The sequence below is a fragment of the Papio anubis genome, chromosome 2, assembly GCF_008728515.1.
Source record: "Papio anubis isolate 15944 chromosome 2, Panubis1.0, whole genome shotgun sequence".
Lineage (NCBI taxonomy): Eukaryota > Metazoa > Chordata > Mammalia > Primates > Cercopithecidae > Papio > Papio anubis.
This window is the reverse complement of record NC_044977.1, coordinates 80,336,288-80,363,540: the sequence shown is the minus strand read 5'-3', so window position 1 is coordinate 80,363,540 and position 27,253 is coordinate 80,336,288. Positions and strand designations below refer to the sequence as shown.

General features: G+C 39.6%; 1 protein-coding gene across 21 annotated transcripts in view; it reads right to left on the bottom strand.

The window, feature by feature from the left end:
• The window catches only part of FHIT (fragile histidine triad diadenosine triphosphatase), a 1,487,995-nt gene that overhangs the window by 153,528 nt on the left and 1,307,214 nt on the right, over nt 1-27,253 (bottom strand). For all 21 annotated transcript variants that reach the window (XM_021933567.2, XM_017954322.3, XM_021933552.2 and 18 more), the window contains one exon: nt 20,895-20,963. In XM_021933567.2, the coding sequence (XP_021789259.1) occupies nt 20,895-20,963 (69 nt within the window). The remainder of the gene's footprint in view (nt 1-20,894; nt 20,964-27,253) is intronic.

The window sequence follows — 27,253 nt, the reverse complement described above, 5'->3', positions numbered from 1 at the left end:
AAGCCAGTTGTTCTAAAGTAGCTATTTCTTTATGATAAAGGTGACAGAGCATGGAAGAAAAAAATCTCCCTCCCACCTTCATCAACACCTAACAAAAGGAACAATAATAACCATAAAATCATGGTTAAAAAGGGGGGGGGGGAATTTACCAGTGAGCTCTAAATAAGGAATTAAGCACAAATTTGTGCCATAAAATTCAAAAGAGGAAACAAAAAAAAAAAAAAAAAAAAAGGAAAGCAAGAAGGAACGAGGGAAGGTGAAAAAGCAAATAGATTATTTTGATGCAATTTGAAGTTGCATCAAAATCTTCCACCTCAACTGTCAGAAACAGATTGGAGAAAGTATTTGAGTTGACAAAATTATGAGATTTCTCTTCAATTTTCCCCACAATCCGGAGACAAGTAGACTGAAGTCATGATTTTGATGTAGGATTTTTCTTCTTGGTCACTTTGCAAGCTGGGAACCCTTGGCCAGCGATGCCCATCCTGGGCCTTGCTTGGCCATGCTGGTGTGCCCCAGCTTCTTGTGTTATACCTTGTACCCACATTTGGTGGTTCCCAGAGCTCTTGTACCATGCCCAAGAAGAATGAAGATACACTGGACATTGAAGGGTGAGGAGGGCAGAGAAGAATTTTATTGAGTGATGAAAACACTTTTTAGCGAAGAGAAGATGTGGGGTCAGTCCCCCTACCTGAAGGTGAGAGAGTTCCCCTGTGTGGCTGGGTCTGGGACCTTTTCTGGACTTAGAATGGGAAGTGCCTGCTGATTGGTTTGTGAGTCTACAAAAAAAGTTTAAAGCAAAGACACCACTCAAAGGTGGGCACAACAGTGTAGAAAACCAATCAGGAAAGTGCAGGTATATGTAAAACAGGTGAAGGGTGGGGACCAATCAGAGGAGAGTGTATCAAACAGAAAGGGAAATTCTCAATCCAGTCTGAGGATTTAACTTGTAGCTTGGCTTTCAGGCTTTAAACTCTCTTCCACTTGAGGTGGGGTTTCACTGGGGACCCACCCCTATCTGCCTAGGCATTTGCCTGCCTCCTGTTGCTATCAATTTGGAAACCTCAGTGAAGCCCCAGAAAACCCTGGGGAGTACAATCCCAGGACTTCAGCCCAGCCAAGAATAGCAATAATTATGACAGGGGTTTGGTGGGAAAAGAAAATTGATAGAACCTAGAGAACAATAGTATACAGAGGATGAACTTCAAGAATAAACTGGAGATGACCCAAGATTTCTAGCCTGGATTTTTCAGAATGGGGGCGATACCAGTAAGGCCAGGGGTCAAAATAGGGGAACATTTAATGGGAGAAGGGCATGCACTCTGTTATCAGATAAATTAAGTTTGAGCAACTCATCTCTTGAATTTCTACATCTGTATAAACCTAACCTAGTGCCTCTCAAGTAGTAAACCTTTTATAGGTGTGTGCAGGAGGGATGAGGCATATAAAATTTAATTAAATATGAACAAATGATGGTAACAATAAACTCAGATTTAAAAAAAAAGGTTTTGTTTCAACCACTGTGGAGTCAATAGACTCTATGAGTCTTAAAAATTTTTTAATTTTAAACTGTCTCCTAGATAGTATAAAGCCACAGTCTGAGTCATCTTGCACTTAAAAAATAATCCAGAAAAGCCTATTAAAGAATAGAAAACCTGAATATGTAACTTCCTCCTGTGACAGAAAGAACAAAAATTTCAACGTTTACAGCTTAAAGACATTTAGCACCTCAAAAAGATGTATCATAGGTAAGTTTCAAGATAATCATTTTCTATACTTTAATGATATTATATAATCATAATCCATTGGAAGTTAACTCAATTTACAAAAAAAAAAAAAAAACAACCCTCAGAAGTGCAAATAACAGTGCTTTGTAAAACTGTATGACCCATTTTCTGGAAGGTACTGTGTGATTCTGGGACTGGACTTTTCATTAAAAAGATAAGAGATTCAGGCATCAGACATGTTCAATTATTGGCTTCCTAATGAAGCTCACTATCCTGTCTAATGGATCTTTCCTTTTCAAAAGACCCCTTCCTCCTTGTGTATTCTGGCATTGAGTGCCTATGGCATTTGCTCTATGAGAATAACTGGACAGTACAATGCTCTTGAATGCAGACAGCTGGAGCTTGAATGGACACCATGAGCCCCAAGGACATGAAAACAATTTTTTGATTGTGTGTGTGTGTGTTTATAAAAGTTCTTGCAAAAAATCAGTCTTTGTAATTTCCTGGATTTCAAGGTCATTCTTTTCTAGTTGGAGCTTCTTAACGTGGCCCTTAAAAATCCTAAAGTTAAATGCATTTTTAAGCTATCTGTGTAAATACATTAAATATTTTCCTCGTTAGGAAGTTTCCAGTTTACAGCAAAGTTTTCAGTAACCCAAAGTGGATCCAGAACCACAGCATGTAGACCCCTAAAAATTAAAAACATTGAAACCTATTTAGCAAATCTGCATGAAATGAGCCAAATTCATACTGCTTCTGTGGAGTCGGTGCTTGGAAATCTAGTCACTTAGTGGTGGAGTTACAGATGGATCTCAGTTGCCTGCATGATTTTCCCAGCCTATTGTTTTCATATCTGATTAATTATTCTCTTAAAATTTCCATCCATAAAAAATTTCCAAAGATATTAGGATCTCTCTTCACATAGTCTTTCCTTCTTTTGAAAGATGCTATTGTTGTCACTTTGAAAACTGTAAATAGCATTCAAGATGATATTTAAGTTTGTGCCAACATTTAGTGGAAATGTCTAAGTTTTGAAATAGTAGGGAGCTCACATTCCATCTGGTGTGTTTTCATTTTATCTCCTATTCTCAGTGAATTTGAAAAGTCAGCGGCAGTGTCAATATCCTTTCTGCTATGCTAATGTAACCTCCACGTGGAAATCAAAGGAAAGGAGTTCTCAGGGCAAGTGATTCTTTCTCAGTTGAACTATTTAGTGTCATAGAATCACAAAGTATCAGAGCTAAAAGCAGGCTCACAGGTGACCAAGATGAATACCTCTCAGTTTGAAGGGAAACTGAGCCTCAGGCAGAGGGAATTGCCCATAGTCTCATTAGCCATAGGGACAGGAGTTGAGCCTCGATAGGAAGCCTTTCTGATGGCCCCATATCAGGTGGTCACTTCCTTCCCCACACTTCCATGGCCCTTTATCAGAGACCACCATCCCATGTTACTTAGTGGTTTCAACTTTGTAGCATAGTTCCTGTCACTAATTTCTTACCCATGTGTGGCAGGCTAATATTTCAAAGTAATCACTGGTGTGCCATTTCCTTCCTGACCGTCTCTTGGCTAAAGGGAAGTGCATCTATCGTTTAGCAGTAGTCTCCTTCACTCACCAGCTTAGCTTCTAATTCAAAAGGCACTGCCCCAGTGTAAGAGAAAAATGACTCATGCAGGGATAAGGACACAGAAGAGTTCTAACTGCCCACCCCTAGACTTTAAAATAGAGTTTCAAGCTGGATAATGGACAGAGTTAAGATAGATAAAGCAAGAAAGAGTGCATGTGTACACGAGTGGAAAAATGCATGCATGTGTGTGCATGTGTGCACTGGGGCAGGGTGTGTTCTACCCTTGCCTTTCCCCCAACCCCCTGGCTGAATCCTGAGGTTGGGTAATATATTAGTTTTCTATTTGCTGCTATAACAAATTTCCACAAACTCATTGGCTTAAAACAACACAAGTGTATTATCTTACAGCACTGGAGGTCAGATGTCCAAAATGGGTCTAATGGACTAAAATTCAAGTGTTGGCCAGTCTGCATTCCTTTTTGGAGGCTCTAGGGGAAACTCTGTTCTTTTGCCTTTTCCAGCTTCTAGAGGCTGCCTGAATACCCTGGCTTATGGCTCAATTTCATCTTTAAGGCCAGTGATGGCAAGTTGAATCTTTCTCATATTGCATCACTCTGACACTAATTATTTTGCCTCCCTCTTTCACCTTTGTGATTATATTGAGTCCACTTGGATAATCCAAGGTCATCTCCCTATCTTAAAGTTGGCTGACTAGCCTCTAATTCAATCTTCTACCTTAATTCTCTTTTACCATCTAACATATTTACAGGTTCTGAAAGATTGGTACATAGGCACCATTTGGGAGGCTATTTTTTGGTCTTCCACAGGCGACTCACTGCAAGCCATCCCTTTGAATTTGAGACTCTAAGAGTAGACTGAATGTGCATTCTGCTTTGCAAAGAGAATAATGAAGGACTATAGCAGCAACATTAATGTCTGCTATAGGCACCTAATTTCCTGCAGGTCTTAGGAAATTATGTAGGGATAGACAAGCTTTTCTTTTCTTTTCTTTTTTTTTTTCTTTTTTTTTTTTTTTTTTTTTCTTGCCCCTTTGTAGAAAACTTTTAAAGGTGGGCAAAGGCCAAACAGTAAGTGTCCTTCATGTGCTTGTGACAAGAGACTATGTCAGAACCATGGACACCTCCAGGGATGTAGGAGGCCAAAGGTCACCATCCTGCAAAGGATGACTGCATTCTTTATGGGTATCAGAATGGACCAAAGATGCACACAAGGACCAGGCAAAGTGGATTACTTGGACACCAGAGGCCAAGGAAACAACAGCCAAGGACCACAGAATCCCTGCCATTTTTAATAGTCAAACTGGTGACTGTGAAATGAATAATTGTTATATATGGCACTCAAATGAACCTCAGACACATCAAGAGTTGACTTGGTGATTGAGAAGAAACTGGAGACAAGACAAAAAGCATGGGAATATAAGACTGTAGAGTATCACATCAGCACAACTGGCTATTTTATTTTTATTTATTTATATTTATTTTTATTTTTTTGAGAGAGAGTCTTGCTGTGTCGCCCAGGCTGGAGTGCAGTGGTGCGATCTCAGCTCAGTGCAAACGCCACCTGCCAGGTTCAAGCGATTCTCCTGCCTCAGCCTCCTGAGTAGCTGGGACTATAGGCGTGCACCACCAGACCCAGCTAATTTTTTGTATTTTTAGTAGAGACAAGGCTTCACCATGCTGGCCTGGCTGGTCTGGAACTCCTGATCTCATGATCTGCCCACCTCGGCCTCCCAAAGTGCTGGGATTACATGCATGAGCCACTGCGCCCAGCCCTACTTTTTAATTAGTTTTTTTAGATGGAGTCCCACTCTGTCACCCAGGCTGGAATGCAGTGGCATGATCTCAGCTCACTGCAACCTCCTCCTCTTGGGTTCAAGCGATTCTCCTGCCTCAGCCTCCCAAGTAGCTGAGACTACAGGCACGCACCACCACATCCGGCTAATTTTTGTATTTTTAGTAGAGACAGGGTTTCACCACATTGGCCAGGCTGGTCTTGAGTTCCTGACCTCAAGTGATCTGCCCGCCTGTGTCCTGAGGAGCATTTTTATTTTTTTCTAACAAGTCAAAGAGTAGAAAATACCAAAAAAGTCACTTCTCTGGGTGTTTCAGTTACTTAGCTAGCTCACACACATGTATTTCCCATGAGGTTTTGATCAAAACTAAAGTCAATTTTTTTCACTAGGTTCACCAAACAACTGCCAGTAAATACTGGCTTCTGCCAATGAATGAAAAAGAACACAGGATGTCTGCTCTTAAAAGGTGACCCCTGATGTTTCCTTTACATTACACAATTATTGCATGCTCATTATATTATGTTTGGGAAATGCAAGAGAATATGAAGAAAGGAACAGGAATGTAACATTCTATTTGAAGCCACATCTCTCTTAATTTCAAGGTACATGTGCTTCCATTCCATTCTCCGTTTATATGCCACTCTTTCCATTCAATATTATATCCCAATATATTTTTTTCCCAGTAAATTTAGAAAGCTTATTCTGCCAAGGTTGAGGACATGCACCTGTGACACAGCCTTAGGAGGTTCTGATGACATGTGCCCAAGGTGATCAGAGCAGAGTTTGGTTTTATACATTTTAGGGAGATATGAGGCATCAATCAACATATGTAAGACGAACAATGGTTCATTCTGGAAAGATGGGACCACTCAAAGCAAAGGCAAGAAGACTCTAAGTGGAGAGAGAGCTTCCAGGGCATAGGTAGACAGGAGACACATGGCTGCATTGTTTTGAGTTTCTGACTAGCCTCTCCAAAGGAGGCAATCAGATATGTGTTTATCTCAGTGAGCAGAGGGGTGACTTTGAGTAGAATGGGAGGCAGGTTGACCCTAAGCAGCTCCCGACTTGACTTTTCTCTTTAGCTTAGTGATTTGGGGGCCCCAATATTTATTTTCCTTTCACACTTCCCCCCTTTTGTTTTAAAAAATCTTTTGGAGGAAGCATTTTAGAAGAAAATGAGTCTCTGGTCTCAGGTTTTATCCCATCTCTCATGGCTAGGATGGTATATTCCTAGATGGGTAGGTCCTGAGTTATTAGGAAAGTTCATTTTTAGCAGGTTATCATCTCATGTTCTATGAAGAGAAAATAGGGGGAGAAAGGAAAAAACAATAACAACAAACAAAAGAACAAGCCTGTAAAATCGATATAGGCTACATTACTCTGAAGTCCATACATCAGTAGGCAGGTATGAAAGGGGCTTATGTATGTAAATGGCTGCTGTTATTTTTTTCTGAAGTTCCCGTTGTCTAGCTTCAGTTCGCTTGGCTTTACGAAAGCACAGCTTACATTTTGGTGAGTCCAAATTAGGAAAAATGGGGAAAAAAGAAGGAAAAATAATTGAAAACATTGTTTTGCAGACTTGTAGCCCCGAAAAATTAGAATTCATTCCAAACTGTAGAAAATAATAAAAATGGAAAAACATTAGGCAAGACTTGAATCAAACAACAGGTGTACTACAGTTCTGGAAATATAATTTTTCTCTCTCCAGTTTCCCATTTTTACTAAAGACAAATTATGGTAGGACTAATCTGCTTCATTATTCTTGGCCTGATTGTTTGTGCACAGTGTTATATCATTAAAATTACTCATAAAAACTCATTTGATGGCTACATAGATGAATATATAGTATTAAAATATACTCCTCTATTATTTGGCATTTAAATTGTTTTCCAGGTTTAGATTTTTCAAATTAATTAGATCAGTTGTCCAAGTTTTATAGACACACACTCAGACACATTCTGATGTAATCTGGAACCATAATGCAGGTAAGAGCATTTTGAACTTAGAGGGGATGACACAGAAATGCCTGTTATTCTCTGGGTTGGGTGTAGATACAATTGCATACATAAAAGTGTGTGTTGACCAGCCTATTTCGGATTGTCTATCTTGGAGAGTACTGGTAGACCTTTTAGGGGAGCAATTTATCAAGTTAATTTTCAGGGATGTTCCAGAAATGGGTACAGGGGACAGAGCTGGCCTTGGCGATTTAATTCTGGAGTTACCCATAAAGTTCCACTGTGCCTCTAGACTAAGACCTCCTATTTCGGCTTTAAAATCCCATTCTTTTCTCAGCAGGCTTTGTTGGTTTGAAAAAATTCATTGACATTGCAGGAAGGCCAACAATTTGAACTACTATTGTAATAATTGAGGTACAAGTTCTTTCTCAGAGGGAGGTTTTGACAGGAGGCAGGCAGTGCCCAAGAAGTAGGGGGACTTGCAGCTGATAAAGGAAAGTCATGGACCTGAGGATCTGAAGAACCAGGCTCTGAACACAGAGGGCTGGGAAAGTGCCAGGTTCAGCTCATCAGTCATTTCTTGACAACCTACTCTATGTTGTAGTGGTATTTGTTGGGTGCTGGGAGGCAGAGAGGACTAAGATGAGTAAGATGCCTCTGGTAGTTCATAAAGGCAGCAGAGTGAAGGAGAACCCAGACTCTGGAGCCAGACAACCTCAGTATGAATCTCAGGTCTGTTTCTTACTCTCTCTGTATCCTCAGAAAACTTTTCAAGTCTGCCTATGCCTTTGTTTCGATACATGATGGAGATAAATGTACCTTAATGCCCAAACGAGCACTTCATTGTATATATTAACTAATCAGTATGCTAATGTCGTAGGCATATCACAGTCTCCCTCCACATTTGAGGGTGTCTCCAGCTAATGAAAATTTTGTTTCCAACCTCTTTCAAGGAGTCTAACTGAGCCTTATCCCAGATCACCAATAGATGAAACTAGCCCAATGCCCCAGGTAAAGAAGGTAAATGGTAGACACCACATGTGGATGGAAAATGATTTAGGAAAACAAGTGCAGTTGCTTATTTCAGGTCACTAAAAGGAAATTCAGCCTCAGTCTTCATATCAACTGATAGGGCCAAGATTACCAGAGAAGCCAATGAAATTTCATATATAGATTTGACCTAACTGTGCAATGTCCTTTCAATAACTCTGAAGAGCTTACTAGAAGGAACAATTTTTTAGAGGGAAAAATATGTTGGAGCAAGGCTACATTTCAGTGCAAAGGGAATATTCTATGAGTTCCTTAGTTACCACTCATGTAAGAAGGATTTCCAGCAGGTACTGGTACAACTGGCCTACAAGATATTTATGGTCCATTAAGAGTTATAAGCAAGACTGTTTCTTTTTCAGAAAAAAAGCAGTTTTCTCTTAAATATTTTAGTGTGTTATGACATGAATACACTATAGGGCTAGCAAAAGTATTTAAGAGGTTCAGCACACAAAACCAGCTCCAAAAGGATGACCTTGGGAATTGTAGAAGCTTGGCTAGAGCATGTTGATGACTTCCTTGTGTTTAACAAAAAAATATAAAAAGGAGTTATAATAAAGTACCTAGATGGGGACCAGTGGGCCATATCCTAAAAACAGAGAAAATGCATGACTTTGTAAAATGCCATTTCTCTCACTGTAAGCCTTAATTACTGGTGGTGTGTCTAGGACCTATATATTTATTGGAAATCCAGTGTGTGTGTCGTGTGTGTGTCGTGTGTGTGTGTGTGTGTAAATGCTTCTAAGGTTGAACAGGGATATGAAAACCATTTGAGATTTAGTACTGGAAGTTCCAGTGTCTAAGAAAATCAGTTTTCTCACTATTACGTGGGTTTTCCATAAAATTGAAGGATAATATTTTCCTTAGGCTAAAGCAAAGGATGATAGAAATAGGGAAGGCTTTGTAGTCAAACAGACTTTGATATAAACAAGCTTTACCATGAGCTGGTTATGAGGTTTTGACATAGACATTTACTCTCCGCAAATTTAGTTTCAATTCAATGGTATGAGTGATATTGACCCTGCCAGGTTAGTGAAAATAAAATAATGTATGCTTGGCACCTAGTAGACAGTCCAGCCCAATGTGTATTCTCATTGACAATAATTTGATTATTATTCTCAAATATTACATTTATTTAAAATAGATTTATTATTATTCTGAGTGTATTCTCAATGACAATAATAATTTTATTATATTATTATTTTTCATTAGTGCTCTCCCTAGGAGCAAAGACTGAGAACTAGAGTTGTTTATGACCACCAACCTTACACTAGAAGCCCAGTACAACTGGATATTTCCCCCCCATTTTAAATATGGAAAACATGAGACACTGAGATTTAAATAGCAAATTCAACATTAAAGAGTGTGCAATAAATCACTATGTTGACTCAAGGTGTAGAATTTAGAGCTATACAGGTATACCAGGTCTTTCTTGATTTCCTTGATTAGAAAGAAAATCTGGCATCATTCAAATTCCTCTTCTAAATCTGGGGAAGGTCATAACAATCTCCACAAACAGCTGCTTGCCAGTAAGCTGAAGCAGTTTGAAAGCATTCTAGAGCAACACCATCCAGAAATCTAATGCAAGATACATATGTTATTAAAAGTGTTTGGTAGCAACACAAAAACAAGTGCAAAGAAACAGGTGAAATTAATTTTAGTGATACAATTTTTAACTCAACATTACCAAAATATTATCATATCAACATGTAACTATTATAAAACATTATTAATGAGATATTTCCTTTTTTTTTGGTAGAAGTCTTTGAAATCCAAACTGTATTTTACATCTACAACACATCTCATTTCAGACTGGTCACATGTAGCTAGTGGCTACCAAACTGAATGTAGACCTCACCTCGCAGTGACAAAAATATAACCACATTTTGAACACTTAAGCTGGGATTCTAAACATCAGGCTATGTTTCCAGGACTCTACGTCTCCAAAAGCAGGCAACTTGGAGGCCTTAGGGTTTCTTCCTGCTGGCACATGGCACATGGCACATGAATGAACCTTGCTCCAAGCTAAGAAGTTATGTTTTTTATTTATAAAGGTTCTTTGAATTACATGTATCATTCTTTTGTCTAAAGAATGACAGGTGATAATGTAAAAGTAAAAACATTTACAAATGCTTTGGGACTTTAAAATTGTATTAATTTTTATCTTCTGTTTCCCCCTAATTCTTGCTTATTTTGATTTTCTTCATTAAAAGAGAGATAAAGTCAAATGTTTGGGGGGCTTTTCACTTTGGGGCCATTGTAATTTTTATTGAGGGAATCATGCCAATGCTTAATTCATATCTGTTTTCTCTTTGCCTAATTTATCCATTTCTACTCATAATTTATTTTTCCAATAGTCTTTTTTTTCTGTCCCTAATCCATATACTCTCATTTCTCTAAGTAAAATAGATTTGGAAAAACTACTGAGATCTTGGTAGTATGCTTTAGCAGGTTAACTCCAAACTTATCAAAACTTTTTGGACAATTTTAAGTGATTTTATTAATAGCTATGTTGAGAACCTTGAATGTAAACCTAAGATTTTTTTAAACACCCAAACGGCCCATTTTTCAAGCACTGTAGTTAAACTTAGGTTTCACTGCAGCAGCCACTGTGAGACTGAGAGTAGAACTATGAGAAGTAGGTAGGACGACAGATGGACTACAGCAACAAGGACACCTCAGAGCAGGTGTTTTCCTCCTTCACAGGCAAGCATCTTAGAGCTTTCTGATGGAATGTATCTGTTTGGAGCGAGAATTCACTGAGGAGGGCAGATAGGACTCTGCACAAGAAGGCTTGATTCAGGAACTAATGAGGGAGGACCACATGGAGTGGTTTGATAGAGTGGATTTACTATGCTATGGATAGAGTGACACATAATTAAAATTTTCTTATTTCTCACTAACATGCAACTGAACATATTCAAACAACATAGGAGAGCAATTCTGGAAAACTAATCTAGGGTGGCTGACCTCAAGGCAAACTCTAGGACAAAACCATAGAATCCTTTGCCTTGAAGCTCAACCTCTAGATACCTGTATCCTCCTCATCAACCACTCTTCAGCCTTCTTTCATTATTTTTCCTCTTTAGTGTCCAATGACTTCATGATCTTCCTTGGAGGCCCCAGCTCACCATCACTACCATTATAGCCCTCCATGCTTCTCAACATTCCTCACTTGCTCAACTCTATCAAACATGACTAGCCTGGGCCAGGCACAGTGGCCCATGCCTGTAATCCCAGTACTTTGGGAGGTCAAGCCAGGAGGATTGCTTGAGGCTAGGAGTTTGAGGCCAGCCTGGACAACATTGTGAGACCTGTCTCTACAAAAAAAAAAAAAAAAAACATTAGTCAGGTGTGGTGGTATGTGCCTGTAGTCCTAGCCACTCAGGAGGCTGAGGCAGGAGGATCACTTGAGACCAGGGGTTTGAGGCTGTAGTGAGCTATGACTGGGCCACTGCTCCCCAGCCTGGCAACAGAGCGAGACCCTGTCTCTTAGGGGGAAAAAAACAGAGTTAATAAAATGACTAACCTGAATCATATATTGTGACAGTTAATATTGAGTGTCAACTTGACTGGACTGAAGGATGCAAAGTATTGTTATTGGGTGTGTCTATGAGGGAATTGCCAAAGGATATTAACATTTGAGTGGACTGGAGATGCAGAACCACCCTCAATCTGGGTGGGTACCATCTAATCAGCTGTCAGAACGGCTAGAATAAAGCAGGCACAAGAAGGTGGAAAGAGCTGACTTGCTGAGTTTTCCAGCCTTCATCTTTCTCCTGTGCTGGATGCTTCCTGCCCTCGAACATTGGACTCCAAGTTCTTTGGCTTATGGTCTCTTGGACTTATACCAGTGGTTTGCCAGGGGCTCTCGGGCCTTCAGCAACAGAGTGAAGGCTGCACTGTCAGCTTCCCTACTTTTGAGGTTTTGGGACTCGGACTGGCTTCCTTGCTCTTCAGCTTGCAGACGGCCTATTGCGGGGCTTCACCTTGTGATCGTGTAAGTTAATTCTCCTTAATAAACTCTCCTTCATATATGCATCTATCCTATTCGTTTTGTCCTGCTAGAGAACGCTAATACATATATTATCTGAATATTTGCTTCTGTGAGAAAAATGGGCACAAATAACTTTTAACCAGAAAAATGCTTTTCTGCTAATTTTGTTTCTCTCTTTTGAGGAACATAGAGATTTAACTCAGTAATAATCTGACATAGGATAGGGTAAACCAGATGCTTACCCAGCTCTCTCATTATTAAAATAGGTAGCCAAAGAGCATTCATAGATACAGAGGGAGTATTTGAGGTCATAGGCCATTAAATTAGCATTACTATATGCTTATTTGTTAGTTTCATCACATCTGGTTCTTTGAATAAAAAGTCTCCATTAATTTAGAAGAGCATATCAAGTTGTTATCTTATTCTGAATGAGAGATACCAAAGTTTTCATTCCAAAATTCTCAAATACCCAGAAACTTACTACTCAGTGGGAGGACATCAGTAAACCCAGAAGACAAAAAGCTAATTAACTGTCTCACTGAAACATTCCTTCCTTTTTGAAAAGTCAACTAGGGACCCATGGACTCTGAGCCCATTGTCAAATGGTGTGTGAAAGAGATCCAAGTTCAACAATAAATATCATCAGCAATATAATGGTTCTCTCCAGCCCTCAGGGCCAAATGGCCTGCATTTTAGCAAATTGATTTTGCTCATGAATTGTGTTAAGCCAAGCAATTGTTTCCCATGACATGCTTGAACCCACGTTTGCTTTGTCTATGAAATTCATGGTTGAATTTGTCCAATTGCTGATTGCTATTCCCATTTGCTTTAATAATAGTCACTTCCTTCATCAGTAATGGGTTTTATATACAGTGCACAGTCACAGTCATTCAATGTCACCCATAAACATTTGATGAATTGTCCAATACAGTTATGAGAGTTGCTTATTTGCGATACAGCTAGGGTAAGTCTTACTGAGTTAATGAGATGATATGACATTAGGCCATGGGTGTTTCCTCCCCCACATTATCTATACACACTCTTTTATTCAAGGACCCATTTGGGTCATTACCATAATCTTCATCAACTTGTCAAGATAACGAAGGGCCCACTGAGTTCAGGGAAGGCTTGGCATAATTCATGAAAATTTAAAGAACATAGATATAGAAAGAGTTTGGGCACTACAGATAAACAAGATCTACATAGACAACCACAAGGAAAGAGCTTCAGCAGACATTCTGCTTTGGAAGGGGGAGAGTTTGAGCTCAGTTTTGAGACAGAACAGAGGCACCTATTCTGAAATGTCTAGGACATACTGCTGGAGGATGAGAAGGTGAAAACAAACTTAGAGACGATAATCAAGGTTGGAAAGAAAGAGTAGCTCTCGAGCCTGCTTTCAGCAAATCCTACATCTGTATTTGTTATGGCCACATAAATCTGGGTTTGGTGGGAGGGGGCAAGTTAGTTATCAACTTTGACATGTGCCTACCAGACTTGCTTAGCAATCAGACAAGGTTTATAATTGCTTCCCCTAACCATTCCAGAGTACCACAATTTGTAGCCTTCTGCACACTGATTGCTGACCAAAGGATTCTGTTCCATTAATGCCCCATTAAATTCACCTCAGATGGCTGATAGCACCATGTCGAACTCTCACTCAGTGTGGCTATGAGTTAGTGAATTGGCCCTCTGAAAAGCAATATATAGTCTCCTTTTAAATTATGTTAGAATGAGTAGAGAATTTCAAGTTCTTCTAGATCAACACCTTGGTTTTCTTTAAAATGTGTTCATTTGTTTTCAAATATTCAATGAAGGTCCAACCTAGGCCAGATTAGATCCTTGCTCTTAAGACTATAACACATAATTGGGGGATCCAGGTATTGAATAATAAAGTAATAAATTATGTCAAGTGTGGGAGGTGTTAAGAATGAAACAGACATGGTAATATGATAGAGTTACTCTAGAGGGGAGAGAGGATTAACTATTATAGATGAAATCAGAAAACAGTGAAAAGTATCCTTCAAGGAGGTGACTCAGAGATGAGATTTGAATGATGACATGAAGCCACATGAAGGGGAAGAGAAGATGGTAGACGTTACAGGTGAAGAGAACAACATGTGCAAAGGCACTGAGGTGGGAACAAGAATGATATGTTTGACAAAAGAAGTCAGTGGGAGAGAATGAGACTTACAGGAGCTGGGGAGATGGGGCAGGACCTACCATTGAAGTTAAAGAACTAACCTGGATTTTGGGTTTTACATTTAAGTCTTTAATCCATCTTGAGTTAATTTTTGTATAATATGTAAGGAAGGGGTCCAGTTTCTGTTTTCTGCATATGACTAGCCAGTTTTCCCAACACCATTTATTAAGTAGGTAATCCTTTCCCCATTCTTTGTTTTCGTCTGTCTGTCGAAGATCAGATGGTTGTAGATGTGTGATGTCATTTCTGAAGTCTCTGTTCTGTTCCATTGGTCTGTATATCTGTTTTGGTACCAGTACCGTGCTGTTTTAGTTACTGTAGTCTTGTCATATAGTTGGAAGTCAGATAGCGTGATGCCTCCAGCTTTGTCCTTTTTGATTAGGATTGTCTTGGCTATATGAGCTCTTTTTTGGTTCTATATTAAATTTAAAGTAGTTTTTTCTAATTCTGCAAAGAAAGTCAACAGTAGCTTGATGGGAATAGCATTGAATCTATAAATTACTTTGGGCAATATGGCAATTTTCACGATATTGATTCTTCCTATCTGTGAGCATGGAATGTTTTTCCATTTGTTTGTATTCTCTTATTTCCTTGAGCAGTGGTTTGTAGTTCTCCTTGAAGAGGTCCTTCACATCCCTTGTAAGTAGTGATCCTAGGTATTTTATTCTCTTCGTAGCAATTGTGAATGGGAGTTTGCTCATAATTTGGTTCTCTATTATTGGTGTATAGGAATGTTTGTAATTTTTGCACATTGATTTTGTATCCTGAGACTTTGCTGAAGATGCTTATCAGCTTAAGGAGGTTTTGGGCTGACACGATGGGGTTTTCTAAATATATAATCATGTCATCTGCAAACACAGACAATTTGACTTCCTCTCTTCCTATTTGAACACCCTTTATTTCTTTCTCTTGCCTGATTGCCCTGGCCAGAACTTCCAATACTATGTTGAATAGGAATGGTGAGAGAGGACATTCTTGTGTTGTGTTGTGCTGTGCTGGTTTCCAAAGGGAATGCTTCCAGCTTTTGCCCATTTCATATGATATTGGCTATGGGTTTGTCAAAAGTAGCTCTTATTATTTTGAGCTATGTTCAATCAATACCTAGTTTATTGAGAGTTTTTAACATGAAGGGATGTTGAATTTTCTCAAAGGCCTTTGCTGCATCTATTGAGATTATCATGTGGTTTTTGTCATTGGTTCTGTTTATGTGATGGATTACATTTATTGATTCGTGTATGTTGAACTAGCCTTGCATCCCAGAGATGAAGCTGACCTGATCATGGTGGACAAGCTTTTTCATGTACTGCTGGATTTGGTTTGCCAGTATTTTATTAAGAATTTTCACACCAATGTTCATCAGGGATATTGGTCTGAAATTTTCTGTTTTTATTTTGTCTCTGCCAGGTTTTAGTATCAGGATGATACTGGCCTCATAAAATGAATTAGGGAGGAGTCCCTCTTTTGGGATTGTTTGGAATGCTTTCAGAAGGAATGGTACCAGCTCCTCTCTGTACCTTAGGTAGAATTCGGCTGTGAATTCATCTGGTCATGGGCTTTTTTTGGTTGGGAGGCTATTAATTATTGTCTCAATTTCAGAACTTGTTAGAAAATCTAGGCAATACCATTTAGGACATAGGCATGGGCAAAGACTTCAAGATGAAAACACCAAAAAAAAAAAAAAAAAATTGCAACAAAAGCCAAAGCTGACAAATAGGATCTAACTAAAGAGCTTCTGTGCAGCAAAAGAAACTAGCATCAGAATGAACAGGCAACTTACAGAATGGGAGAAAAATTTTGCAATCTACCCACCTGACAAAGGTCTAATATCCAAAATCTACAAGGAACTTAAATAAATTTACAAGAAACAAACAAACAAACAAAAAATCAAAAAGTGGGCAAAGAATATGAACAGACACTTCTCAAAAGAAGATATTTATGCAGCCCAGAAACACAAGAAAAAAGCTCATCATCACTGATCATTAGACAAATGCAAATCAAAACCACAATGAGATAGCATCTCACACCAGTCAGAATGGCGATTATTAAAACAACAGATGCTGGTGAGTCCGTGAAGAAATAGGAATGCTTTTACATTGTTGGTGGGAGTATAAATTAGTTCAACTATTGTGGAAGACTGTGTGGCGATTCCTCAAGGATCTAGAACCAGAAATACCATCTGACCCAGCAATCCCATTACTGGGTATATACCCAAAGGATTATAAATCATTCTACTATACACAGGCATTTTTATGTTTATTGCAGCACTATTTACAACAGCAAAGACTTGGAACCAACCCAAATGCCCATCAATGATAGACTGGATAAAGAAAAAGTGGTACATATATACCATGGAATACTATGGAGCCATAAAAAAGAATGAGATCATATCTTTTGCAGGGACATGGATGAAGCTGGAAACCATCATTCTCAGCAAACTAACACAGGAACAGGAAACCAAAGATTGCATGTTCTCACTCATAAGTGGGAGGTGAACAATGAGAACACATGGACACACAGAGGGGAAGAACACGCACTGGGGTCTGTTGGGGGTGGGGGGCGATGGGGAGGGAAAGTATTAGGACAAATACCTAATGCATGAAGGGCTTAAAACCTAGATGACGGGTTGATAGGTGCAGCAAACCACCATGGCACATGTATACCTATGTAACAAACCTGCATGTTCTGCACATGTATCCCAGAACTTGAAGTTAAAAACAACAACAGCAACAACAAAAAACAACAAAATAAACTCACCTGGGGCCAGAGCACTGTAAATGAGTAGTCAGGGAGGTTAAACAGATGTTTCAGATAAACAGCATGCCCAGTATACCAGACAGAAGATCCTGGGGAATAGTAATCTTTGAGTGGCAGAGAGAAGAGGAGCAGCCCATGAAATAGGCAAAGATCTTAAACTCCAATGCCTTCAGGAGCTATGCATGCACCATCAGCCAGTGAAGAAAGCCTAGGTAGGAGGCAGACATGGCAACTGCATAGGCCTAGAGAATGAGCAATATGCCTAACAGCATTTAGATTCATTAACAAATACTTTACAGCCACAATAAAGCAAACCACCACAAATACTTTGCAGGCAAAAATAAAACACATATGAGGAGGCAAGCAAAGCCCAAGGACCATCAATATGCAATGCTGAGCTGCAGGAAAAGCAGGAAGTGGGCTGGGAATGAGAAAAAAATCAGTAAAGTGTGGTTTCCTATACGTTTTTTTAAAAAAAGGTTTTACCTTTTATTTCCATGAACTTAACAAAGAAAATAATATGTTTCACTAGACAGTCACTCAAACATTGTAATACTAATAACAACAACAACAACAAAAAACCCCACTATTTGTTACAGAACTTGTAAAACCTGAAAATGGCGGTAATGATCAAATGGTTCAAATGTGTAAAGAAAGGAATCGCAAATTCAAGTGGCCCATCCACCGACCAAATGTAGATATCTTCTTGAAGAATTGTGGCCATCTGCTCTGTGCTTGAGTGAATCCAGGGATGGGAAGCTCACCTCCTTGTAAGTGTTCAGAAGGTTTTTTCACTTTGACCTGTTATTATGTAGAGCTAATGATATCTGCCACCTTGTAGTCCGATAATCACAGATATACCCTCTGGAGTCACATAGAATGTATTTAATACCTTTCCAACTGCCAGCCCTTCAGATAATTTGGAAACAGTGACTCTGTTACTATCTTCCCTCTACAAGTCTTCCTTTTCAAGGCAAAACATTCCCACCATCAACTACTCCCCAAATCTGTTTTCAGACACAACCGCCCTTCTTATGAACCTTCTTATTTGTAACTAACCATCTTAAAACAGTGCCCAGAAAGAACACAATGTTCCTAGCCAATTTATACTCTGGGGCTTCTTTAGGCATAATTTTCTAGGTCTGCAGCAGTAGAAATACAATTACATTTTATGGAGCTCAGCCTCCTGCTGTTCCTGTTTCCTGCCTCTCACCCTCCAAGGCAGTCTGTTTGTTGAATGTCCTGAACAGATGCATAATCTAGAGCGAGTGCTCCCATCAATATAAAGAATGCCATCCCTCATCATTCCATCGCTTCTGATTAAGATCACTTGGTCTAATATACATTAAGTTCTATACCAATAATGCCTGTGCGGTGCTGCATGCTTTTCATGCCTCTTTCTGAACACTGTGTTATTAGATACTCAGCCTGGAGAAGCATTTTCATACAAAGAGGAAGACAAAACTGAGAATGAATGGTTAAAGACAAAGGGAAAATTGGGAATTTCACTGTTGGAAAGAATGGTAGATGGGAACATCCAATGACCTGGATTTGAATCTGGTTCTCTACTAACCATTGCTACTTAAAAAAATAGTAATAATAACAATAAGAACAGAAACTGCTATCTATTAACAAATTCTTGGTAAGTACCAACCCCTGAAATAAGTCTTTCAGGCTTCGATATCATATGGTTAGGAGATGCCACTGGGATTTGAACTTACTTCTGCCTGTTTCTAGACTTCAATCTCTACACGGTCTTTTACCACAATCTCCCTTAGTGGATACTGTCTATACTACATATGACTTATACCACTGATTAAAAAAAAAAAAGAAAAGAAAGAACTCTTAGAGTAATTACTTCTCCTGAGATGATCCTCCAAAATGTAGAAGTAGAAACATGTGTTTTCTTATCTGTGGGGCCATCAGAGCATGCAGACAAGGGCAAAAGAATAAGAGAGGAGAGCGAGGCCATACACCAACCACAGTGCTGTACATTGTGTCTTGAACTGGGCTGAAATGTAACCATGCAGCTTCTGTTTCAAGCACATTTGGAACATCGACAAGATTTCAAGGTGACTGTTCAGCCTAAGAAAACAGTGTTTTCAAGCACTTTTAATGCTACCTTAGCAGTACTTACTAGTATATAATTCATGTGCTAATTTATTCATTAAAACAGTCTGCATTTGGCAACATTTTGTTAACCTTAGTTTACATGACTGAGATTGGTATTTGTATTTTAATTACATCTCTTTATAATTACTCTATAATTCTGATTTTCTTCCAATGTGAACTAAGCCTTTATCAATCCCCAAACTGCATTCCACATCCAATGAAAATGAGTTCAAATTATAGTTTTATAGAATATGGCTTTGGAAAACCCAGAGAGCCTATTCCCAAAGGTAGTCATGCATCAGAGCCTCCTGGGGATTTCCTTATATAATGACTGATTCCTGAGGGCTGTGCAATCTACTCGATCAGAATCTCCAGGGACAGGACCTCCTGAGAATTGAGATCTGCAGCAACTAGTCCACAAATCAGCACTTAGGTACTGGTGACTAGATTATTTCCACTCTGCGCACATCCACTACAGCTCTTGGAAAACATAGGAAGCAAAAGATAGTAAGGGTTATCCTAAAGGCAGAATAACCAGCCACTTCACGAAATCCAATGCATCCCAGAAACATTAATTATAAGTTTCATTATTAACTGCTGACCTATTGTTCTTTATTTTCAGGATTTGAGTTGCCATTTTAATGTCAGTACTGCAAAGAAGCCCTATAGACACACACACAAAAAGTTGCATAGATTTTAACTGGTCCCTGGAAACGAGGTAGAGATAATCATGTGGTTTATTTGACAGAGCCACATGATAAACAATCTATATAAACAATGTGTTTTAAAACGCATTCTCAAAGAGTTAGAACAGGAATGTCAAATAGACAGCAAATATGATACCTCCCTCCTATCTGATGCCCTTGGCAGGCATTGCTAATCAATCACAGCACTTTTCCTTGCATCCACAAACAGCCTCAAAGTCCTTTTAACCAATCACTCCAGGGCACTAGTGCTATCTAATCTGCTCTACCATGTGGGGGACATACTTTCCCCTCTTTGGCTAGAATAAACAGGTAAACTGAAATCACCTTATATTTTATAACAGCCTGATCCATGACAGACTCTACACTCCACACGGTGGAAATGGGCATCTGAAGGTTCTCATGTAGACAGGGCTTTAGGTGAGGATCACCTGGCTCTTGCCGATTCATGTTTGTAGTGGTTTTACACTTATATCTTTGAATGGGAGTACTTAGAAATAAATTAACTTCTTTAATATTTATGATATGTGAGTTACACTTATTCAAACCAACCTAGTTTTTCCTCACAATAATTCAAAGTCTCGCTTTGAATAAATGCTGTTGGGAACGACAAGCTGAGTTCCAAAGTGTTTTAAAAATTAAGTGTAGCATTTGACTAAAACAATCATATATCAATCTGCTTGATTTTCACCAGTAGCACCATAGGTTTTCTTCTGTGGAGATTCTGGGCCGTATCTCCATGCAAATATTTACTGTCCTGGTAAATGACAGGATAGGAATCACACGGACACTTGTTTTCTGCTGGTTTTCATTTGAAAAAGAAAATCATTATAATTAATTAGTCTTGGGTTCCCATGATGGCCATTCTTGACTCCTTGGCTTCTACTGCCACTTTCCAAGTCAGACTAAATAGAATTCCATTTCAGACCATATCTAGGGTAATACTTGATTCATTAGGTTGATGTCATCCCAACGACAGTCCCCGTGATCAAACAATAAGATCAGAGAGAGCAGACCCACCTTCTCATAGATGCTGTCATTCCTGTGAAAGTCTCCAGCCTTCCTGGGAAGAACATGGACGTGAACGTGCTGAAAATGTACAAGAAAGAAAAAAGTAAATGTGATTATCTCACCATGTATTTTTAGACTTGACAGTGATGATCTCATGAAGCCCAGTTACTCCATGATGGTTCCTGCTGGGTTATTTTTCAGAGGAAGTTGATATCCACCTTCGGTAACTATACCTGAATTCTGCCGAGAAGAGAGCGCACTAAGCAAGAGAGAACAACTTGATGGTATATATACAAGAGTTGGAGTGAAATGCTAGAGTGTTTCAGAGGCTCTATGGAATTATTCATGGTTGTCAGTCTTGGTTGTAGTTAGCCAGTGCTTTGAAATGACAGCACATCTTCAAAGGTGACCATCATGACTCTGAATCTGACAAGAAATAAGAATTGGCTAACAGAGAACTGCATAAGTAAAGAGCGAATAAATGAGAGTAGCAAGTAGTATAGGCAGAATTACAGACTCAGAGCTTTGAGAAATAATCGTATAATAGTAATACAAACAGTTCTCATTTATTAAGCATTTACTTCCTATGATAAGGAAAGCTGTGTGTTTGGCATTCTGTCATTTAGTACTCTTAAAAATCCTGTGAGGCAGCCAGGCGTGGTGGCTCACGCCTGTAATCCCAGCACCTCGGGAGAACAAGGGGGGCAGATCACGAGGTCAGGAGATCAAGACCATCCTGGCCAACACGGTGAAACCCCGTCTCTACTGAAAATACAAAATCAAAAAATTAGGAGGCTGAGGCAGGAGAATGGCGTGAACCCAGGAGGCAGAGTTTGCCGTGAGACGAGATCACGCCACTGCATTCCAGCCTGGGTGACAGAGTGAGACTCCTTCTCAAAAAAAAAAAAAAAAAAAAAAATCCTGTGAGGCAAGGTCTACTATGATCTCCATTTCACAGAAGAGGAAATCAATGTTCAGTGAGGCCAGAGCACCACAGGAAGTAAAAGTCAGCACCGGAAATGAGGCCTCTTGGCTTTTTCTCCCACGTGTTTCATTAGCACATGCACTGATTCTGCGAATTTAATCTTTTAAATAGCCCATTTCCCTAGTCTACTAAAGCACCCAGGTAATATACATAGCAATGCTATTATGCAATGATCGTGAATCAAGGCTCAGAGCATATCTAATTCAATATATTCTTTAAGGCTAAACTGCCATTTGAAAGTTTTACTTTCCAAATAGCCTCTATTGTACCTTGGGTGAAGTTAAACCTCACTTCTGCCCTTGAGCTATGTTCCACTTTTATTACAAACCATGGCGAGGAATGTGAAAATGAAGAGCTTAAATAGAGGCAGACAGTGGGTCAAACCTCATCCCTGATCACCCACCCCTTCTTGATTACTGCGATCGGGCTCCAACGCTCCAAAAGGCCTCCAGAGAACATAAGATTAAGTGTCCCTGCGGCTTTGCAGTACAAGGAGGGGGAAAATGATACCCTATTAAAGCTGAGGCAGGGTACAACGTGGTCCAAGGTGAATGAAGCAGAGAGGAGCTTCAAAGCAGCCCCTGAGCACAGTTCCCAAAGAGTGACATGCTTTTGCCAGAATATTCACCAGTCAATGATAAAGACAGTCACGGATCTCTCAGCAACTGGGCCAAGTGTGTATTTAAGTCACAAAGATTATGTGAGCATGGAGAGAGAAAGTGAAAGAACAAACAAGGAAAAAATAAATCACAAACTACCCATGAAACCAAATTCTTAGGAGAAAGCCAGGCAGGTGGGCCTGGGCTGAAATCTATTGAAATCTCTAGATGGGCTGACTTAAAAGCAAAACCAGGAAAATAACATAGCACAAGGATAGAGACCACCCTTAGAAGGAGCCTTCATTCACTCTTTAATTCCAGAATCTCTTGCTATCCTTACTTCTTTTCATCTTTTTCTCCTTTCTTCCTTCTTTCCCCCTCCTCCTTTCTTCCCCTCTTCCTCCCTCCCATCTATCCATCTTTTACCACCTCCCTTGTACATTGTAGGAAGTTCCAGACCAGTGTCTTGCAGTTAAACATCCTAATACAAATCCTGGACCTACCACAAACTAACTGTGTGACCTTGCCTCACAAAGTCTATGTGTCAGTATCCTTATCTATATGGGGATTATAATGGTTGCTACCTCACAGGGTTAAGAGGATTAAGTCTGCTAACCATGTGCTGAGCATTCAGCTTTGCATGTAGTTACTACTCATTACCTAGAAATGTACAAGAATTAATTTTATTATTTAAAAAAACACATTTAAACCTGAAGACCAAGTAGACATCACATTCAGGGATTGATTTCTGTATCAGCAAAAAAAAAAAAAAAAAAAAAAAAAGGAAAGATATTAAGAAGCTCCTTGAATGAGGGCATTGTTTAAGCATCTCTTTTGCAAAAGCTGGTTTCTTTTGCTTTGACTAGCCATTCTCAATCTTCCACCTGTACTTGGGGCTTGTTAAAATGCAGACTACAGGGCCCTGAAAGTCCACATTTCTAACAAGCTCCCAGCTGATGCTGGTCTAATGCCACACTTCGAGAACCACTGGCTTACAATATCCATCTGGTTTCTTACCTCGCTTCTGCCAGTGTGGGCACTGAGGTCACTCGCTGTTTTGCCTGCCCTACTGCATTATGTGTAGACTCTTTGTCTCATTTCTTGTTTTTTCCTCTTTTCCTTCCTTCTGTCTTTTCTTTCTCTTCTTTTCCTCCTTCGTTTTTATTTTTTTCCCTTCCCTTCCTTCTTTTCTTTCTCCCCACAGAATCTCACTCTGTCACCCAGGATGGAGTACAGTGATACAATCACAGCTCACTGCAGCCTTCAACTCCCAGGCTCAAGAGATCCTCAGGCATCAGCCTCCCAAAGCTGGGACTACAGGTGCATGCCACCACACCAAGCTAACTTTTTTTTTTTTTTTTTTCCATATTTTTAGCAACGGAGTTCTCACTATGTTGCCCAGTCTGGTCTCAAACTCCTGGCCTCAAGCAATCCCCTCTCCTCAGCCTCCCAAGTAGCTGGCATTACAGGTGTGAGCTACTACGTCCAGTATGTGGAGACATCTTTCTGAATGCTTCTCTGGCTTTCTGCATTCTGACCACTCTCCTTGCCTGGTCCTCAGGAATATGCCTGTCAGTATCCACTACTAACATACAGTGGGCTGCGAACCTGCACTTGGGAACCTCCAGGGTCCAGGTCTATCCCCTGCCTCCTTTTCTTTATCCTCCTCTTCTGGGTTTAGTGTTCAGGGCTATCTCTATAGGCTATGTTACCACCAAGTTCTAGAAAAGCCACTCTTGATCACTGGTAACCACTTGAAATTCGCTGTGACACACTAAAGACAGTGAACAGCTCACTGTACAGGTGGTTTTTTCCCAAGGGCATAGATCTCAACCCACCCTGATATCTTGACATGAATTCTTAAGTGACAGGCTGATCACAGGATGCTGACACCCCACTTGGCTTCTCAGAACAGGGAAATCATGATAAAGCCAGCTCAAAGCCTCATTGCTGTGAAAAAATACCATCACTATGGCCTTCAAACAGAATGACATTCTGATAAAACCCTATGAACATCAGAGATGAGGATAATTTGATATAATCTGTTCTTAGTGGTTTCATATTAAGCTGTGGTGATCACAACTTACTTTTCTAAGTGCCAGCAAAACATCTATTTAATAAAAGCCTTCCACAAATTTGCCAGGAGTTGCAGTTTAGCTGCTTGAGTTAGAAGAGTATCTTTTTAAAGTCCCATGACACATTCCACACCAAAAATGTTTTCATGGTCAAATAACATTTCACAAAGATCATTATCACATTAAAGTATGAGAACTTCCACACAAAAGATGCTTGTTTAACTTCATCTAATATAGCATTCTAGAAACTTATTTGACTATGGAGTCCTGATTTTTATTCACGTAACACTTCTGTAGACTTTTCTAAAGTATACATTCATTCATTCAAAAATATCTATTTCTAGGTGCTATTCTAGGAACGAGGGATATGGTAATGGAAAAGACAAAGCCTCTGTCCCCACAGAGCTTATATTCCAATGGGTGATGCAGAAGATAAGGAAATGACTAACTTTATATTCTAATTTTGGATAGAAATAAGTGTCATGAAGAAAAACATAATGGTATAAGGTAAATAGTGAGCACTGAGCCATTCTAACTTTTGACGTTTGGGAAGAGAAGTAGGACCCAATTTAAGGCTGTAGTGAGGAAAGAGGCAAAATCAAGAGAGGGTAAGTTCCAACAGCCCAGAGAACAAATTTCAAAGAGGGTATCACTAACAGTGTGAAATGTTTTTGAAAGCTTGAATTGTTTCAGTAAGGCTAGGAGAACAAAATACCATGAAAAGATGCTCAACATTATTAGTCATTAGGGAAATGCAAATGAAAACCACACTGAGCTACCACTTCATACCCACGAGAAAGGCAATAATCAAAAGACACAATAACAAGTGTTGGGCAGAGTGTGGAGAACTGGAACCCTCCTACACTGCTGGGAATGTAAAATCATGCAGCTACTTTGGAAAACAGTTTGGCAGTTCCTCAAAAAAGTTTAACATCGAGTTACCATGTGACTCAGATTTCTGATCCTAACACATACCCAAGAGAACTGAAGACATATGCCCATACAAAAACTTGTATGTGAATGTTTACAGCAACATTATTCACAATCACCAAAAAGTATAAACAACCCAAATGACTATCAACTGATCAGTGGTAAACAAAGTGCAGTATATGAAGACAATAGGATATGATTTGACCATAAAAAGGAGTGATGTACACTAAGTGAAAGCATCATGCTCAGGGAAATAAGCCAGACAAAAACGGCAACGTATTGTGCAATGCCATTTATATGAAAATGCCAAACTAGGCTGATTCATAGAGAAAGAAAGATTTGTGGTTGTGAAGAGAGATGCAGGGTAACTGCTAACGGGCACAGGGTTTCTTTTGGGTTAATGGATATGTTCTGGAATTATATAGCAGTGATGGTTGCACAACTTTGTGACTATACTAAAAGAATGAACTGTGTACTTTAATAGGGTTTCTTTTACATTATGTGAATTATATCTCAATAAAGCTATTACTCAAAACAAAACAAAACAAAACAAAAAAAAGTGCAGGCCGAGCGCTGTGGTTCATGTCTGTAATCCCAGCACTTTGGGAGGCTGAGGTGGGTGGATCATGAGGTCAGGAGTTCGAGACCAGTCTGACCAACATGGTGAAACCTTGTCTCTACTAAAAATACACAAAAAGTTAGCCAGACTTGGTGGCACATGCCTGTAATCCCAGCTACTCGGGAGGCCGAGGCAGGAGAATCATGTGAACCCAGGAGGCAGAGGTTGCAGTGAGCCAAGATTGTGCCACTGCACTCCAGTCTGGGCGACAGAGCAAGACTCCATTTCAAAAACAAACAAACAAACAAACAAAAAAACAAAACTTAACTGCAGTGGGTTTCAGAGGAAGCGGGAGGTGAAGAAATAGAGACAGCGTGCAGTGCCGTCAGTTTTAGAGGCTCTGCCTCTTCTGCGCTGTCTCTGCTCCTTCCTCCATCTCTTCGAACACACCTCTTCTGCCCACACTCACCTGAGGATTGTCAGTGTGGTCATACTGATATCTTTTTTCCTTGTCAGAGTATATTGTGATTCAATTCTAAAGGACACAAACATGGTTCATGGCGGAGGAAAGGGCAAGGAAGGCTGAAGAGCGACCCTGCTCCACAGCTGGGGTCCTGCAACCTCAACCAGTTGGCCCTGTGTGAATCCTTCTCCCTCACATGTGCCAATGAGCAACTGCAGAAGGCAGGTCTGATTCTGAAGAATAACAGACGATACTGTGGTCAAAAGATAATGGCCACCTTCAATGACATCCATGTCCTAATCCCTGACCTGTGATTCTATTAAGTTACAAAAGATAAATTATGGCTGCACATGAATTAAGGTTACTAACCAGCTGACCTTAAGATTGTGAGAGGTATCATAGATTTTCCAGGTTTGGCCCAATGTCATCAGGAGTCCTTAAAACTGGAAGAGGGTGAACATCATCAAAATTGTAAGAATGTGAAAAGCCAAGCCAGAGACTGGCAGAAAGGATTTGCAAATCACCTATCTGATAAGGGAAGTATGTCCAGAACACATAAAGAATTACTTACAACTAAGTAATAAAAAGACAACAATCCTAAGTAAAATGGGCAAAGGATATGAACAGACATTTCTCCAAAGAGGATGGATAAATGAATACATGAAAAGATGCTCAACATCCTTAGCCCAAAACCACAATGACAATATCACTTAACAAATACTAGGGTAACTGTAATAAAAAGGACAGAAGGCCGAGT